Below are 19,025 nucleotides of genomic sequence, written 5' to 3'. Positions count from 1 at the left end.
GAAACAAGGGGATCGGCCATATTAGACTTAATTATCACTAAGAGAGAGGAAATGATAGAAAGTGTTGAAGCCACAGGAATCCTGGGGGCAAGTGACCATACAATATTGGAATTCAACATTATGCAAATACAAGTAGTAGAACAAAGTCAAACTAGAGTCTTGGATTTTAAGAGAGCTAATTTCAATAAACTTAGAGAGAGCATGGGAAGAATTCCATGGATGAGAATCCTCAAGGGGAAAACAACTCAAGAAGCTTGGGAAATTTTGAAAAATGAGATTACAAAAGCTCAGTCTACAGTCCAACCTATCAAAAACAGCACCACAAAAATCAGATTAGGAACACAAATTGAAATAGGGAAGAAAATGGCAAGTGAGCACCTGTCTACCCTAGACAAGTTCAAATCACCAGGACCAGACAGATTACACCCCAGGGTTCTGAAGGAACTGGCAGATGAGATCTCAGAACCACTGAACTATATCTTTCAGAGATCCTGGAGCACCAGGGAACTGCCAGAGGACTGGAAAAGAGCTGATGTGGTCCCCATCTTCAAAAAAGGAAAAAAATAGATCCAGGAAACTATAGACCTAGCCTGACCTCAATACCAGGAAAGATTCTGGAAAAGATAATCAAGCAACGAATTAGCGAACACCTACAAGAAAACAAAGGAATAGCCAAAAGGCAACATGGGTTTGTCAAAAACAGATCATGCCAGACTAATCTTATTGCATTCTTTGACAAAGTGACAAAATTAGTACATCAGCAGACTGCCGTCGATATTGTTTACTTGGACTTCAGTAAGGCATTTGATAAGGTAGACCATAACCTACTACTAGATAAAGTAGAAGAATGTGGATTGGACAGATGGATTTGTAACTGGCTGACCAAACACACTCAATGTGTAGTCCTCAATGGAACTGCATCTACATGGAGGGAAGTGTGCAGTGGTGTACCCCAAGGCTCTGTTTTAGGCCCAGTACTCTTCAACATCTTCATCAATGATTTGGATGAGGGAATAAATGGGGAACTCATCAAATTTGCAGATGACACCAAGCTGGCAGGAATAGCCAACACTCCAGAAGACAGGCTTAAGATACAGAAGGATCTTGACAAACTTGAACATTGGCACCATCTAATCAAATGAAATTCAATGGTGAAAAGAATAAGGTTCTATATTTAGGCAAGAAAAACAAAATGCAAAGGTACAGTATAGGTGGTACCTTGCTCAATAGTAGTAACTGTGAGAGGGATCTTGGAGTCCTAGTGGACAACCATTTAAATAGCAGTTAGACTTATATACCGCTTCATAGGGCTTTCTGCCCTCTCTAAGCGGTTTACAGAGTCAGCATATCGCCCCCAACAACAATCCGGGTCCTCATTTTACCCACCTTGGAAGGATGGAAGGCTGAGTCAACCCTGAGCCGGTGAGATTTGAACAGCCGAACTGCAGAACTTCAGTCAGCTGAAGTAGCCTGCAGTACAGCACTCTAACCACTGCGCCACCTCGGCTCTAAATATGAGCCAGCAGTGTGCAGCTGCCGCCAAAAAAGCCAACACAGTTCTAGGCTACATAAAAAGAGGGACAGAATCAAGATCACGTGAATACCACTTTATAATGCCTTGGTAAGGCCACACTTGGAATACTGCATTCAGTTTTGGTCACCATGATGTAGAAAAGATGTGGAGACTCTAGAAAGAGTGCAGAGAAGAGCAACAAAGATGATTAGGGGCCTGGACACTAAAAGATATGAAGAACGGCTGCGGAACTGGGTATGCCTAGTTTAATGAAAAGAAGGTCTAGGGGAGTCATGATAGCAGTGTTCCAATATCTCAGGGGTTGCCACATAGAAGAGGGAGTCAAACTATTCTCCAAGGCACCTGAGGGTAGAACAAGAAGCAATGGGTGGAAACTAATCAAGGAGAGAAGCAACTTAGAACTGAGGAGAAATTTCCTGACAATTAGAACAATTAATCAGTAGAATAGCTTGCCTCCAGAAGTTGTGAATGCCCCAACACTGGAAGTTTTTCAGAAGATGTTGGATAGCCATCTGTCTGAAACAGTATAGGGTTTCCTGCCTAGGCAGGGAGTTGGACTAGAAGACCTCCAAGGTCCTTTCCAACTCTGCTATTGTATTGTATTGTATATGTTGGGTTTTTTTTTTTAAAAAAATCTTTATTGTTTTGTGTTTTTCATTTTTTTAACTTTTGTATTTTAACTTCCCTTTGAATAAAATAAAATAGATTTAAAAAGTTAATTTGCTCTTCATTGATTTGATAGAGTTTCAAATTTTTATAACCTTAAATTTGAAGAGTGATGAGGGGAGGGAGGGAGAGACTGGCCCAAGTCATGCAGCTGGCTTTGCCTTAGGCTGGACTGGAACTCACCAAATTGGCCCTCATGTCAACTGTTAAAATATCACTTTAACTGGCTCTCATATAAAAAGTGTATACCAATTCAGTATATATTTCAGACAAACTGCATAGAAAATGATACATGTTAGTATTCCTTTCTTCTAAATAAATAATATATGGAATCTTGTGGAGAAACAGACAACTATTACGAATAATTAGATAGACAAGATATAGATAATTAGCAGTTCTGTAATTTCACTTCAAAATTGTATATAAAAGCAAAAATATACTTTTCAAAATGCACACAATATTTTTCTCACAATTATAGAAAACAAATTCATTGCAACAATTTTTTTTCATAAATGCAATTCATAGTTTCATGAAAATTAAAGTAATAATACCAGAAACACTTAAGTCCTGCAGAGACTGTTTCGGATCAATTTTCCTCAAAATGCAACCTCTGTAATAGAATGCAATCCAGTTACGGGGATTCAAATGAATTGCAGCAGCTAAATCTTCAGCTGCATTTTTATATTGTTCTTGCTTAATGTATATTCTTCCTCTGTAGGTTCTGGAAAGAAAGTTGCATCATTATTTCCAAGTCATTATACTTAAAACTTTAAAAAGACAGCAGAATTATAACAAGTATCTGATCTGAACAAAACAACTATGCATTTCTGTAAGAATTATTTTTTTAAATATAAATATAAATTATATTGTTTATATATTTAAATATTTATATGTATTTATATTTTAATTAAATATAATTTTAATATGTTTTTATTTGTTATATGTATTTGTTAAATTCATTTGCCACCGATGTCATCTTGGGGTCACTCTACACAGCTTACAACAATAAAAAGGAAGAAATGAAAACAGTGTAAGTAGAACAGGAGTAAAATAATAGGACAATAAAATAAACAATGAAAAATAGCATGAGAATAGCTCAATATTATAACAAAAAGATGGATGTGTGGAAAGCAGAGAGCAATGAGGATAGGTGTCGTTTGCTATCAATGCAGCAACCAGTGTGGAATTTCCCCATCTAGTCCCCGGGCCACCTGGCACAGCCAGGTCTTCAGCTCCTGCAGAAGGATGGAAAGGTGGGGAAGTTCTTTCCTTGGAAGGTAAGATATAATCTAAAGAGCTAGAAAGAACATTCCCTGAAACCTCTGGAGGGCCTCCGGGGGGGAGGCTCTTTTTGCCCTCCCCAGGCTCCTATAAAGCCTCTGGAGCCTGGGCAAGGCGAAAAAATGTCTTTAAAAAAGGATGGACTCAGGTGGCCAGCACACGCATGCGAGCTGGCCAGCTGACAGGGCAGCGCCTCACGTGCCCTCACAAATGGCCCTGCGTGCCACCTGTGCCACGCGTGCCATAGGTTCGCTATCACTGGGCTAGAACCATGCCTGTACCATATTCTCATTTGGGAACTGTTACCTTATTTCAAATATTTCAGCAAATGCATTGTTTCTGAAATGGTAAATTTTCTTAGCAAATTATTTAGTAGTGCCATGCTTATGGGTTGCTGAATTAAGATTCAACTGTTTTCAGGCTTCCATCTTGGTAAGAATACCTTCATTTTCCTTACATCGAAGATTTATGAAGGAGTTAGATTATTTTCCCCTCAATTAGGACTATTCTCAACCACTTCTTTTAATGATCAAGAGGAATATTCAATAGATCTTCTTAAGCGTTCATTTTGTGGGTAACACAGCTCCTTCTCCATTGAATAAAGTAGTACAGGACAAGATTAATTTATTTTGGGAGTCAAAATAGATGAAAACTTCAGAGGATTGAAATTGAATCTTAGATGATTGAGAAGCATTCTCTGAACTTTGTTATCTCATTTACTTATTTATTTTTCATTAAGGGAGAGTGCAAGCTTATTGTTGGTAATCCAACAACTTCACTGAAGTCCACAATCCTACTATGTTTTGAGGTTTTTATATATGTTTATAGCTTAAAAATAACTAAATGTATCTGCCACAAGACAAACTTCATCTTTGTTTTATATCATTTATACAGGATATACTGTAAGCCCTTCACTAACCTGCTAGTCTAATAAAAATGTCTTTAAACCTAGTTTACAGGTCCTTAAGCTTGCAGAGATGAAGGGGAGAGAGTAATTGTGGATGCTTACAAATAATGAAATAGGACATTATATATTAGATATCTGTAGTTTAGTTTAGAAATCAACTACAAAAATTTCAAATAAAATATAATTTGTGCTTACCTTGCCTCTGCATGTTTTGGATCTTTTTTAATCACCATTGTAAAATCATGCATAGCTATACTCCAATTTGATTTGTTAAAATAATATATTCCATGTTTCATACGTGCATCAATTCTTTGGGGATCATAGTAAAGGCACTACATTGATTTTAGAAATACATACAACACTTGATAAAGTTTACCTTATTTTAATATTTATCAGAATTCTAAACAATGCAAATAACAGTCATTTTAAAAGGTAATAAATCATTGCTTTTCATGGATTAGCTTCTAGGTTTTTGATTTGTTTTCTGCCTGAAATAGCAGAGGCGTTGATGTTGTTCATATTTTCTTGCCAGTAAATTCCTTTGTGTATTGGGACTTTTTACTTCTGAACATAAACATATAAAATTGCATTATAACAATATTGCAATGCTGACATTTACAGTGCTTTTGAATAATTTGTTCAAAATATAACAAGTTTGGATAAGCTCCAGCCTCAGCAGACATCTGTGCAATTGCCTGCAGGTGCTAAACTACCCCTTGTGGTCTCCAGCAGGTGATGGCAGCCTATTGCTCATTTGATTGTTCAGCAGCTGAGGAGCGCTATTGCAAGGAGGAAACTCCAAAACCAATTGATCAAGGAGTTACTTGGGAGAACAGGGTCTCTCTGCTGAGTTCCTGAAAGTTACTGGAAGAAAAGTGGAAGCTACAGTGCTTCCCTCACCATCAGAAGTACTCTCAGCTAGCTTTTCACTATCTCACCAGGGGAGAATCTGGAAGGACATCACTGGATTGATTTCCAAGCTGTTATCCCTGAGGACGTGGACAAGGCCATGGGAGCTGTAAGTGCCTCCACATGTGTACTGGACCCGTGCCCCTCCTGGCTGGTCGCTAACAGCAGGGAGGTGACACGGGGCTGGATCCAGGCAGTTGTTACCACCTCCCTTCGGGAGGGGTTCTTTCCCCCCGCTCTAAAGGCGGCGATGGTGAGACCCCTTCTGAATAAGCCATCTTTGGATCCAGCCATCTTAAACAACTATCGTCCAGTCTCCAACCTCCCCTTCGTGGGGAAGGTTGTTGAGAAAGTGGTAGCCTTTCAGCTCCGGCGGTCCTTGGAGGAAACCGATTATCTAGATCCCTTCCAGTCGGGATTTAGGCCTGGCTACAGCACGGAAACCGCTTTGGCGCAGTGGTTAAATGCAGCACTGCAGGCTACTGCTAGATCAGTAGGTCAGCGGTTCAAATCTCACCGGCTCAGGGTTGACTCAGCCTTCCATCCTTCCGAGGTGGGTAAAATGAGGACCCAGATTGTTGGGGGCAATATGCTGACTCTCTGTAAACCGCTTAGAGAGGCCTGAAAGGCCTATGAAGCGGTATATAAGTCTACTGCTATTGCTATTGCTATCTCTGGAGAGCCAGGGATGGAGGTTATGCCTCCGTCCTAGTGCTCCTTGACCTCTCAGCGGCCTTCGATACCATCGACCATGGTATCCTTCTGCGACGACTGCGGGAGGTGGGGGTGGGAGGCACCGTCCTACGGTGGTTCTCCTCTTACCTCTCGGACAGGTCGCAGTCGGTGTTGGTCGGAGGGCAGAGATCGACCCCTAGGCCCCTGAATTATGGGGTGCCGCAGGGTTCGGTCCTGTCCCCCCTCCTGTTTAATATCTACATGAAGCCGCTGGGTGAGATCATTCGACGGCACGGGATAAAATACCATCAGTATGCGGACGATACGCAGCTGTATCTGTCCGCCCCGTGCCAACTCAGTGAAGTGGTTGACGTGATGTGCCAGTGCCTCGAGGCTGTTAAGGACTGGATGGGGCTTAACAAGCTTGTACTCAATCCAGATAAGACCGAGTGGCTGGTGTGTTTCCCTCCTACTAATTGGCCAAGTGTTCCATCTCTCAGGCTGGGGGGTCAAACAGTACGCCCCTCAGACAGGGTTCGCAACTTGGGAGTCCTCCTGGACCCTCAGCTGACTTTTGAACACCACTTGTCGGCTGTGACCAGGGGGGCATTTGCCCAGGTTCGCCTGGTGCACCAGTCGCATCCCTACCTGAACTGGGAGGCCCTCACAACAGTTACTCGCGCCCTTGTGACCTCTAGACTGGACTACTGCAACATGCTCTACATGGGGCAGCCCTTGAAGAGTATTCGGAGACTTCAGCTTGTCCAGAATGCAGCCGCGCGAGCGATCGTGGGTGTACCTCGGTTCACCCACATAACACCTATCCTCCGCGAGCTGCACTGGCTGCCTATTGGTCTCCGGATACGCTTCAAGGCGCTAGTCGTCACTTATAAAGCCCTTCATGGTATTGGATCTGGGTACTTGAGAGACCGCCTGCTGCCAATTACCTCCACTAGACCGATTAGATCCCACAGATTAGGCCTCCTCCGAATTCCATCCGCCGGCCAGTGTCGACTGGCGACTACTCGGAGGAGAGCCTTCTCTGTGGCTGCTCCGACCCTCTGGAACGAACTCCCCATGGAGATTCGAACCCTCATCACCCTCCAGGCCTTCCGCAAGGCCCTTAAAACCTGGCTGTTCCGACAGGCCTGGGGCTAAAGAGCTGTTGCCCCCATCTCAAATGGTATGACTGTTGTATGTTTTAAATTATGCATTGCTATGCTTTGGTTTTTTTTTAATCTTTTTGTCTGTATTCCCCTTCCCTGGTTGAGTTGTGAGCTGCCCTGAGTCCCCTTCGGGGGAAAAGGGCAGCATATAAATGTAATAAACTGAACTGAACTGAACTGATATAGGAATAGGAACCCAGCCATCTAAAGCAGGTTTGCTGATATGAAGGAAACTTCACTGTTTCCTCTTTTATGACAGGAAAACTGATAAAAGTAGATGGAGGCCTAGATTTTACTCATGGGAGTTGTGGATTAATGGCTTCATCTGCCTATGCAGCTCCTCCCCCAATCTATATGGCCGAACCTCTACAGGGTAGAGCTGAGGAATTTGCCGTTTCTGTTGGATAAAATCGCTCGGATTCGGACGGACCTGGACTCCACTTGGACGATACCAGCCGAGGTGCCGGGGGAAGGTCCTGATCGGATTTTATGGAGCGAGTTTCAACTTGTCGCTCCTGAGGAAGTGGACAAGGCCATGGGAGCGGGGAGCACCTCTACCTGTTTACTGGATCCGTGTCCCTCCTGGCTGGTTTCGGCCAGCAGGGAGGTGATGCATGGCTGGCTCCAGGGGATTATTAACACCTCTCTTCAGGAGGGATCCTTCCTGCATCCCCTAAAGCAGTGGTCCCCAACCCCCGGTCCGCGGACCAGTGCCGGGCCGTGGAGTACCTGGCACCGGGCCGCGCAGCGGCCGGGGGCCATGATCGCTGCAGCGGCCGGGGGCCATATTTGCAACTTTGTAGTCCTCATGAACGCGCCCTTTCTCTGCCCCCCCCGCCGCCCCAGATGTGCGGGGCTGGGGGGGCGAGGGGAGGCCCGATCTCCCCCCCCCGCCCTCTTGCTCTGCTCGCCCCGTGAGGGAAGGGGCGGCGGCGGCGGCCTCGGCCTCGGCCCGAACTTGGGATGCTGCTGGCGGAGGCTGCCTGGGAGACGAAACTTTGTCCGCGGACTCACCCGGCCCGCCTGCCCCGTGGAATGACGAGGGGGGGCAGGAGGGGGCGGCGGCGCTGCATTTTCCTCCCAAGGAGAAACTAAGGTTGCGGGGGGAGGGGCGCAGCGCGGCCGTTTCGGGGGAACTTGGGGAGCTTTGCCGTTCCGAGAGGCGCTTCGCGCGCAGCCCCACCCAGGTGGGAGATGTTTTCCTCCGCCGAGGCGGGGAGGGGGGCTTTACGTAAGACTCGCGGCGCAGCTCTGCCCCCCCTCCTGGAGTGTCACCTGCCTCCCGCCCCTCCCCCCCGCTGCTCCGCCGCAGCGCTTTTTGTGTCAGGCCGGCGGGGCTCTCTCCAAGTAATTCGGGGCCCAACCCATTCAGCGGGGCACACGCTTGACCTCGTATTTCTCTCGGAGCAGTGGATTTGTGATCTTGGTCTGAGGGGGAACGACATCATACCCCTGTCGTGGTCAGACCACTGCCTACTGAGGCTCGACTTCCGGAGACCAAACCCCCACTGTAGGGAGGAGGAACCGACCAGGTGGTTCCGCCCCAGGCGACTTATGGAACCGTTAAGGTTCCAGACGGAGCTTGGGGTTATTCCTGACACTTTCGCCCACAGTCCGGTAGAGACTCTGGTTGCTGCGTGGCACTCGGCAGCATCGGAGGCCCTCGACCGGATTGCGCCACTACGGCCCCTCCGAGGCAGCGGATCCCGGAGACCTCCTTGGTTCACCGAGGAACTGCGGGAGATGAAGCGCCGGAGGAGATGCCTAGAGCACCGTTGGAGGTCCGATAAGTCCGAATCGAGCCGAGCAATGGTAACCACCTGCACCAAGGAATACACCAGGGCAATTAGGGCAGCGAAAAGATCTTACATAGCCACCTTGGTTGCGTCCGCTGAGTCCCGCCCAGCCGCCCTGTTTAGGATAACCCGCTCCCTACTGAATAAAAGGGAAGCGGGGGAACCCTTGCAGGGCAGAGCTGAGGATTATGCCCAATTCTTAGCGGACAAAATTGCTCGGTTTCGGTCGGACTTGGACTCCACCCCCGCAGTTCCAGCCGAGGCACAGGAGGATCAAGTAGAACATCTCTGGGTTGAGTTTCAGGACGTTGCCCCCGGGGATGTGGACAAGGCCATGAGGGCTGTAAGTACCTCCACCTGTGTACTGGATCCGTGTCCCTCATGGCTGGTTACTACCAGCAGTGAGGTGACACGAGGCTGGATCCAGGCGGTTGTTACCGCCTCTCTTCGGGAGGGGAACTTCCCCGCCGCACTGAAAGCGGCGGTGGTGAGACCCCTCCTGAAGAAACCATCTCTGGATCCAGCTGTTCTTAATAACTATCGCCCAGTATCCAACCTTCCCTTCCTGGGGAAGGTTGTTGAGAAGGTGGTGGCCTTCCAGCTCCAACGGTCCTTGGAGGAAGCAAACTATCTAGACCCCTTCCAGTCAGGCTTCAGACCCGGTTACAGCACAGAAACCGCTTTGGTCGCATTGACCGATGATCTCTGGAGAGCCAGAGATGGAGGACATTCCTCCATCCTGGTCCTCCTTGACCTCTCAGCGGCTTTCGATACCATCGACCATGGTATCCTTCTGCGACGACTGCGGGAGGTGGGAATGGGAGGCACCGTCTTGCGGTGGTTCTCCTCCTACCTCTCGGACAGGTCGCAGTCGGTGTTAGTGGGGGGGCAGAGATCGTCCCCTAGGCCCCTAACTTATGGGGTGCCTCAGGGCTCGGTCTTATCCCCCCTACTATTCAACATCTACATGAAACCGCTGGGAGAGATCATCCGCAGGCACGGGATCAGATACCATCAATATGCGGACGATACTCAATTGTATTTGTCCGCCCCGTGCCAACTCAATGAAGCGGCAGACGTGATGAACCGAGGCCTTGAAGCCGTTATGGACTGGATGAGGGTTAACAAGCTTGTGCTCAACCCAGAAAAGACCGAGTGGCTGTTGTGTTTCCCTCCCAAAGATTCGATCAATATTCCATCACTCAGGCTGGGGGGTCAAATTTTATACCCCTCAGAGAGGGTTCGCAACTTGGGAGTCCTCCTGGATCCACAGCTATCGTTTGACCACCACTTGACGGCTGTGACCAGGGGGGCTTTCGCCCAGGTTCGCCTGGTGCGCCAGTTGCGACCCTACCTGAATCGGGAGGCTCTCACAACAGTCACCCGGGCCCTTGTGACCTCTAGGCTGGAATACTGCAATGTGCTCTACATGGGGCTGCCCTTGAAGAGCATCCGGCGACTTCAGCTAGTACAGAACGCGGCCGCGCGAGTGATTGTGGGTGCACCTCGGTTCACCCACATAACACCTATCCTCCGCGAGCTGCGCTGGCTACCTGTCGATCTCCGGATGCGCTTCAAGGTGCTACTAGTCACCCATAAAGCCCTACATGGTAGTGGATCTGGATACTTGAGAGACCGCCTTCTGCCAATTACCTCCCTGCGACCAATAAGATCACATAGATTAGGCCTCCTCCGTATTCCATCGGCCAGCCAGTGTCGGCTGGCAACTACAAGAAGGAGGGCCTTCTCAGTAGTAGCCCCGACCCTTTGGAACGAGCTCCCCGTGGAGATTCGTACCCTCTCCACCGTCCAGGCCTTCCGCACAGCCCTTAAGAACTGGCTAGCCCGTCAGGCCTGGGGACAAGGATAGTTGCCCCTCCCGAATGATGAATGTATGTTGCTGACTATTTTACCATATGTTTCTTTGTCAATGTTTGTTTTCCCCTCCCCTGATTTTGTGTGAGCCGCCCTGAGTCCCCTCAGGGAAAAGGGCGGCATACAAATATTAATAAAATCTCAAAATCTCAAAATCTCTCGGGGGCCCTTCGGCCGCAGCCCGCCTTCTCCCCCTCTTCCCTTCATGGAGCGCGGCGCGGAGGCCCACCCCCTCGGAAGCAGCCGGGCTCCGCCGCGCCAGCCGCCCGCCCGCCCGAAGTAGGACACAGGGCCATCTTTTCCCCCCGCCGAACTGCAGCGAGGAAAAAGGGCTGCCCGAGCGAGCGGATCGCGGGGTCGGTTCCCCCTCCCTTCCCCCGACGGCCAAGGAGGAGGAGGCGGGGCGGCCTCGTGGGCTGTCGGCCTTGGCGTGAAGGAAGCCCCCCCCCGCCCTGCGGAACGCGCGCCCAGGATGGCCGCCTTCCCACCCGCCGGTCCGGAAGGCCGAGGGAGGCTCGTCTGACTGGTCCGCGGCGATAAAAAGGTTGGGGACCACTGCCCTAAAGGATGCGGTGGTGAGACCCCTCCTCAAGAAACCTTCCCTGGATCCAGCCATTTTGAACAACTATCGCCCAGTCTCCAACCTCCCATTCGTGGGGAAGGTTGTTGAGAAGGTGGTGGCCTTTCAACTCCGACGGACCTTGGATGAAACAGATTATCTGGATCCCTTTCAGTCGGGTTTCAGGTCTGGTTACGGCACCGAAACTGCTTTGGTCGCGCTGACTGATGATCTCTGGCAGGCCAGGGATAGAGGTCATTCCTCTATCCTAGTGCTTCTTGACCTCTCAGTGGCCTTCGATACCATCGACCATGGTATCCTTCTGAGACGGTTACGGGAGGTGGGAGTGGGAGGCACCGTCCTAAGGTGGTTCTCCTCCTACCTCTCGGACAGGTTGCAGTCGATGTTGGTTGGGGGACAGAGATCGACCCCTAAGCCCCTCAAATATGGGGTGCCGCAGGGTTCGGTCCTGTCACCCCTCCTGTTCAATATCTACATGAAGCCGCTGGGTGACATCATAAGCCGGCACAGGATTAAATATCATCAATATGTGGACGATACACAATTGTATCTGTCTGCTCCGTGCCAACTCAGTGAAGCAGTTGAAGTGATGTGCCAGTGCCTGGAGGCTGTCAGGGTCTGGATGGGAGCGAACAAGCTTGCACTTAATCCAGACAAGACCAAGTGGCTATTGATGCTGCCTCCCAAGGATGGTCCGGACATTCCACCTCTTAGCCTCGGGGGTGAAATTATTCACCCCTCGGAGAGGGCTCGCAATCTGGGTGTCCTCCTGGATACACAGCTGACGTTAGAACACCATTTGTCGGCTGTGACCAGGGGGGCCTTTTCCCAGGTTCGCCTGGTGCACCAGTTGAGGCCCTATCTGGACCGGGAGGCACTTCGAATGGTCACCCACGCCCTCGTCACCTCAAGACTGGATTACTGTAACGCACTCTACATGGGGCTGCCCTTGAAGAGTGTCCGAAGACTACAGCTGGTCCAGAATGCAGCCGCGCGAGCGATAATGGGTACCGAGGTACACTCATGTTACACCTATCCTCCGCGAGCTGCACTGGCTTCCCATTGGTCTCCGGACCCGCTTCAAGGTGCTAGTCGTTACTTTTAAAGCCCTACATGGTATTGGACCTGGCTACCTGAGAGACTGCCTCCTGCCATTTACCTCCCAACGACCAATAAGATCATACAGGTTGGGCCTCCTCTGGGTGCCGTCGACCGGACAATGCCGGCTGGCGGCTCCCCGAGGGAGGGCTTTCTCTGTAGCTGCATCGGCCTTGGGGAACAAGCTACCTGCAGAGATCCGGACCCTCACCACTCTCCCGGCCTTCCGTAAAGCGACCAAGACCTGGCTCTTCCGGCAGGCCTGGGGCTGTTGATTAATTTCCAGCCCCACTTGATGGAATGGATGTTGTATTGATTTTAATTTTGTATTTTTAAATATTTTAAGTACTTTTACTTGTGAGCCGCCCAGAGTCCCTAGGGAGTGGGCGGCATACAAATCCTATTAAAGTTTAAAGTTTATACATACACTTAAGTACAGCCTCTTTGAGTTTTATGATTTTACTTATCAGAACATAGTAAAAATATTCTGGTCCTTAGCAGTTCTTAAAAGGAGGTATGAAGAACAACAATACATGGTTTCTCCATTTTTGCTTACTTTTTGTAAAAGAAATGAAGACATTGTTTAATATATATCATGTGTTGTTTATCTGAGGTGACATTTACCAACTTTTAAGAACTGCTAAAGACGAGATGATTTTTACTATGTTCTGATACATAAAACCATATAAGTCAAAGTGGGTGCACTTATTTTTTTACATGACTATACATGGATGGAGCCCTTGGGTTTAATATATATCAGGGTTCATGTTGACACCACCCCCCAAAAGATTGATAAAACTATTGTTGTTGCTGTTGTTTTTTGTAACATTATGAGAGTAGTATTTATTATTTTCATATAATCAATGCTTGGGGATTAAGGAACATCTGAAACTAACTAATTATCCATTTGTTTTATTCATTTATTAAAATTTTAAAACTTGCAGACATAGACAGGTTGAAGATTATCCAACTTTGGCTTTGTTTAGAAACATAGAAAGCCGATGGCAGAAAAAGACCCAGTGGTCCACTGAGTTGGCCCTTTGAATTTTTTGTTTGTTTTTGTATTCTTTTTAATTTATTTATTTGTTATTTTTAATTATTTTTATTTTATTACTATTTTAATTTTATAATTATTTATTTTCTTTAAACAACAGACCATCATGTTTTCATACAAACTACATTAAAATTAACCTGGGTTTCAGAGGTATTATAACCACTGTTGAAATTTTTAAAAAAATATTGCTCTTTTAATTAATTCTTTTGGTTTATAGATTTAGTCAAACAATTCTTTAAGAGCTGGTCAATATATAATGCAATTAAAAATAATAATGCATACCTTTGAATAATCTTCCATTGCCAGTAATAACTCACCCTCTTCTTCATGGACTTCACCTCTCTTGAAATATACTTCAGGATCTGTGGGTCTGTATCTCAGTGCCAAACTAAAATTATACTTTGTCAAGTGATTATTTCCCTGTTTTCTATATATCTCAGCTCTCGACAAATAAGCATCTACAGGTTCAAAATAAGAGAAAAATATCTTAAATATTAGTGGAATTTAATACCATTCATGTGCACTTTTTAAAAATAATTTCAGTTTAATGTAATTAACCTTAAATTTTCACAGGAAATTGGATGATTTATTTATTAGATTTTTAACCCTACCTTTATTACCTTGTAAGTAGCTCAAGGCAGTGAACATACCTAATACTTCTTCCTCCTCCTATTTCCCCCACCACAACAATCCTGTGAGGTGTGTTGGGCTGAGAGTGGGTGAGGGGCCATTAACAGTCACTGATGTTAGGGGTCAACTTGGCTTTGTTCGTTCTGCCAAATGTATAGACCTAGATAATACAATAGTACAATAATACAATAATACAATAGCAGAGTTGAAAGGGACCTTGAAGGTCTTCTTGTCCAACCCCCTGCCTAGGCAGGAAACCCTATACCGTTTCAGACAGATGGCTATCCAACGTCTTCTACAGTGTTGGGGCTTTCACAACTTCTGGAGGCAAACTGTTCCACTGATTGATTGTTCTAACTGTCAGGAAATTTCTCCTCATATCTATCTATCTATCTATCTATCTATCATCTATCTATCTATCTATCTATCTATCTATCTATCTATCTATCTATCTATCTATCTATCTTTAGATGCAGCCCAAGACAATTCTTCATTCAGTGCAGCCAAGGCAAGTGTGTGCATCTTCAGGCTGGTGTTTTTGGTTTAAAGGGGGTCAGAGCTTTCGTCCTTCTATAAATCTTGGTGGGGGGGTGTGGAGTGCTGTCGTTTCAGTAAGTGGATTGATTGGCTGTATCATGATTGGTAGATTGGTGCTGATTGGTACTGGCTGTGTGTCCGTTGTTGTTTTGTGTTGTAACGGGCTAGGTGGGGCTCGTTTGTTTACCAGGGCTGGTTTCCATATGTCTGGCAGGCAGGAGGCATTGTCACGTTTATTCATGTTGTAGGGGGTGTTTCTCTATTTCGATAGCCTCCATAATTATTCTCTTGTTCAGGTGTTCAGTTTTGGAGATTAACCTGATTCCTTCAAAATTAATTTCATGTCCTGTAGCTTTAAGATGCTGGAAAAGGAAGGTTTTTTTTTTCTTACTGTGTTCTTGTGTTCTGCGATGCGTGCATTTATTCTCCTGTTTGTTTGTCCTATGTATGTTGCAGGGCAGATTTTGCATGGTATTTTTTTTTTTTATCAAAATACGTTTATTTCCATTTCCATTTCATTTCATACAATCACATATATACTGTGCATGACCGGGGCATATAACATTGAATAATAAACACAGCCCTCGCTTTCATAGACCCTACCCCCCAAAATACAAACCCAATATGCCACCTTGACCCACCATATACCCTCTTTCACCCCCTCCAACTTACATCCTTCCTTCCAACATTCCGCTCTACTACCTACTTCCCCTCCCCCTCTATCGCTCCTCTCTCCCAATACATTCCCTCCCTTCCTTCTCCTCCTGCCTCCAATCCTCTCTCCCACCCTCGCTACCCCTCTTTCTTCTTTCACTCTACTCCTCCCTTCGGTGTATTTCTATTGTCTATCAATATATTCAGCTTGTCCTATCTTTACACTACCATTAAAAAGCCACAGTATACAAGTGCAATCATGTGCTTTGAGATCTAAGACATATTATATTTCCCCCCTCCCCCCCTCCCCCTAAAACCGCACCTCCCTTCCCTCCCCCCGACTTCCCAGAGCCCCTACACGGTATAGCTTTTTAACAAACATAGTCTAAGGTATCTTAAAAACAAAGCAGAAGAAAAGGATCGAAAGGATCTCTGCGTTGGACTCAGCTTCTTACTGTTACCCAAACTTTAAACAGTTTAAGTTATTACTAATCTTAAGCATATGCTATCTGGAATTTCTTAGTCCCATATTTGCTTTGTGTATAGTCAATCCATTTTTTCCAGTCTCGTTTATATCTCTCGTTTGAGTGATCTTTAAGATATGCTGAGATTTTTGCCATCTCGGCTAAGTTTATAACTTTCAAAGTCCATTCTTGAGTTGTAGGTACATCTTCCTTCTTCCAGTATTGCGCCACCAACAGTCTTGCTGCAGTTATTAAGTACAGAACCAAATTAAGTCTCTAATTTTGCATGGTATTTCGTAGACTCCTTGATTTTCTAGCTGGATCTTGTCTTTGGGGTTTCTTGAGATGTTGGCTATTTTTTGGTGAGTTCTGAAGGCTTTCTTGATATTGTGCTTGTGGAGAATTTTGCTGATTTTATCTGTGGTGCCTTTGATGTAAGGGAGGAGGGGAATACTGTTGTCCTGTTCTGTGTCTCGGTTTTTGGGGGGAGTCTCCCTTTGGATTAGGTTGATAATTGTTTTTCTTTGGAATCGATTTGAGATTAATACGTTTGAGAGATCTCTTCACTGATGGGAGAAGCTTTTATTTTGGATTTGGTGTTTTGTGTTTAGAGGTTTGTAAGCAGGGTCTTGGAGTAGGTTGGATAGTTTGGCTTGGTAGTCAGACGTGTTCATCATCATTGTGGCGTTACTTTTGTCTTCTGGGAGAATGATTATGTTGTTGTCTTTCTTCAGGTTGGTGAGTGCTTCTTGTTCCTCTTGATGTAAGTTCACATACACACAAACAGATGTAGCCTAAGACAATTCTTCATTCAGTGCAGCCAAGGCAAGCCAATAGGCTGGACACCCATTTTGTGTGTGTGTGTGTATTTTATATTTGTGTCTGTATGTAAGTATGTATGTATGTATGTATGTATGTATGTATGTATGTATATGTTGCATATGTGTGTGTATTTTCGTAGATTTTCACGGGTACAGGTATGCAGGTCTTGGCGTATTCTGGCCTTTTCCCGTGTAAAATTGAGAGTATCTTGGCGACATTTCGATGAGAACCTCGTCGAAACGTCGCCAAGATACTCTCAATCTTACACAGGAAAAGACCCAAACACGCCAAAACCTGCATGCATGCATGCATGCATACATACATACATACATACATATATATATATAAACGTATGTATGTATGTATGTATGTGTATATGTGTGGGGGGGTGTATGTGTATATATATATATATATGTATGTGTGTATGTATGTATGTATGTATATGTATAATATATATATATATATACACGCACACACACATACACAGATGTAGCCCTAGACAATTCTTCATTCAGTTCAGCCAAGTGGGCCAAGTGCAGTCAAGCAAAAAGTTAGCAACCTATTATCTAAATTATCATTGTTATCATGTTCATGATCATGCCTAGAAAACAATTCACAAATATCTGACTAACCAAATTGTTAAACAGTAGTCTATCTAATTCAATAATTATATATAGTATGATATACATTATGTGTATTACACTATATGCAACCTATTTTGGTAGTGACGACAGGATTTCAATAACACTTACCTGTATAGTTTACGTTACATTTAATTATAAAATTCAAATCTTCTAGAGCTGGAATAATTTTGTTTTGGTAAACAAATATTAAGTGTCTGTGCCAATAGGCATTAGCCAGAAATGGTTCCAAATGTATTGCCTACAAAGATAATAACATAATTAATCAATATGATTACTTTATTTCTGCACTATTTCTACAGTTCAATACTGTAGAAGAAAATATTATAAATATTGAACTGATGAGAAATATTATTTAAATATTATTAGTTCCACATAGGGGAAAATCAGTTTGTGTTTGTATTCTTATCATATGGTGTCCTTTATATTTCTTCATCTAATTGCTCATTACCTTTTTTCATGCAAATTACCACACATTTATTCCATGACATAAATTCTCTGGCACAGAGCTCTAGTTTTGTGTTTTCTTGCTTATATCTCTTGTCAACCTCCTTTCTAATGATTGTATGTGTACACATATATACATATGTGCACATGAAAGCAAATACATGTGGAAACACTATGACATTATCTGCTAAATAGTTTAGAATACAAAAATGTTAAAAACTGGAAGGTTTTCTTTTGAAAAGTGAAGAGGAAGAAGCAACCATGGAAATCTTTAGCTATACAATAAGTTAAATAAAATTTATGAGCAAAATATGTTTTAAACAAACTTTTTCTAAGTCATCCAAAGCTGACTGCATTTTTCCAATCTTTCTGTATATTGCTCCACGACGACAATAGTTAAACGCTGTAGCGCATCCTTTATTTATCTCTTGAGTTATTCTCTCAATCTCCTGCTCACACTGTTCAAGTTCTTCTTTTTTGCCATCAAATAGAAAAGGATTCACATAGTTTGGTAATTCTCTTTCTTTCGTAGCATCCTCAATTTCCTGTGTCAAAAGATGTTTGCCTAACATCTGTTTATCTTCATCAGATTTGTTTTTGGAAACAAACCGCTCCTCAAACCATTTATTCCACACTAGCCTGGCCCAAAGATAATCAGAATCTTCAGATCCTTTACCCTGTTTTTGGGCAAATGTTTCAAAGTTTAACAAATAAGGGAGGCTGGGGTTTCTATAAAGTTGAATTGCTCGAGATACTTTAATAGAGTATTTTTTATGCATATGAAGATTCTGAAGAATCAGAGACGTAGACCTAAAAAGGAGAAGCAAAATTACGATCAATGTGTAACTGAGGTAATGATTACTGAAATAAATATTATAAACTGCAAAATTTAATAGCTTGTAATTTATGTATTTATCACTTTATACCACTTCAACCTAAAAACAGATTTAAGATGCCACAGGACTACCCAGATTAAGTACATAATATTAAAGTTATGGTAAGAAAATTTCTAATGGAAACACAAGTAGAATTATCCATTAGTATGGAAGTACCGTATATACTCGAGTATAGGCCGACCCGAATATAAGCCGAGGCACCTAATTTTACGACAAAAAACTGGAAAAGTTATTGACTCGAGTATAAGCCTAGGGTGGGAAATGCAGCAGCTACCGGTAAATTTCAAAAATAAAAATAGATACCAATAATGTTTTTGAATATTTATTTCAAAGAAAAACAGTAAACTAGCGGTGTATTCAATGAAATACTTCACTCACCTCATGATGCTGATG

The 19,025-nt window shown here is 44.6% G+C and overlaps 1 protein-coding gene across 1 annotated transcript in view; it reads right to left on the bottom strand.

The window, feature by feature from the left end:
* Positions 1–19,025, bottom strand: part of TTC6 (tetratricopeptide repeat domain 6) — a 111,487-nt gene that overhangs the window by 47,692 nt on the left and 44,770 nt on the right. Inside the window, exons 17-21 of the mRNA XM_032213735.1 lie at positions 18,063–18,546; positions 17,401–17,530; positions 13,824–13,999; positions 4,584–4,720; positions 2,752–2,921 (exon numbers count right to left, since the gene is read on the bottom strand). Coding sequence (XP_032069626.1) covers positions 2,752–2,921; positions 4,584–4,720; positions 13,824–13,999; positions 17,401–17,530; positions 18,063–18,546 — 1,097 coding nt within the window. The remainder of the gene's footprint in view (positions 1–2,751; positions 2,922–4,583; positions 4,721–13,823; positions 14,000–17,400; positions 17,531–18,062; positions 18,547–19,025) is intronic.

Source organism: Thamnophis elegans, chromosome 1 (genome assembly GCF_009769535.1).
Source record: "Thamnophis elegans isolate rThaEle1 chromosome 1, rThaEle1.pri, whole genome shotgun sequence".
Lineage (NCBI taxonomy): Eukaryota > Metazoa > Chordata > Lepidosauria > Squamata > Colubridae > Thamnophis > Thamnophis elegans.
Note: the sequence above shows the minus strand (reverse complement) of the source record. Positions and strands in the feature narration are given on the sequence as shown.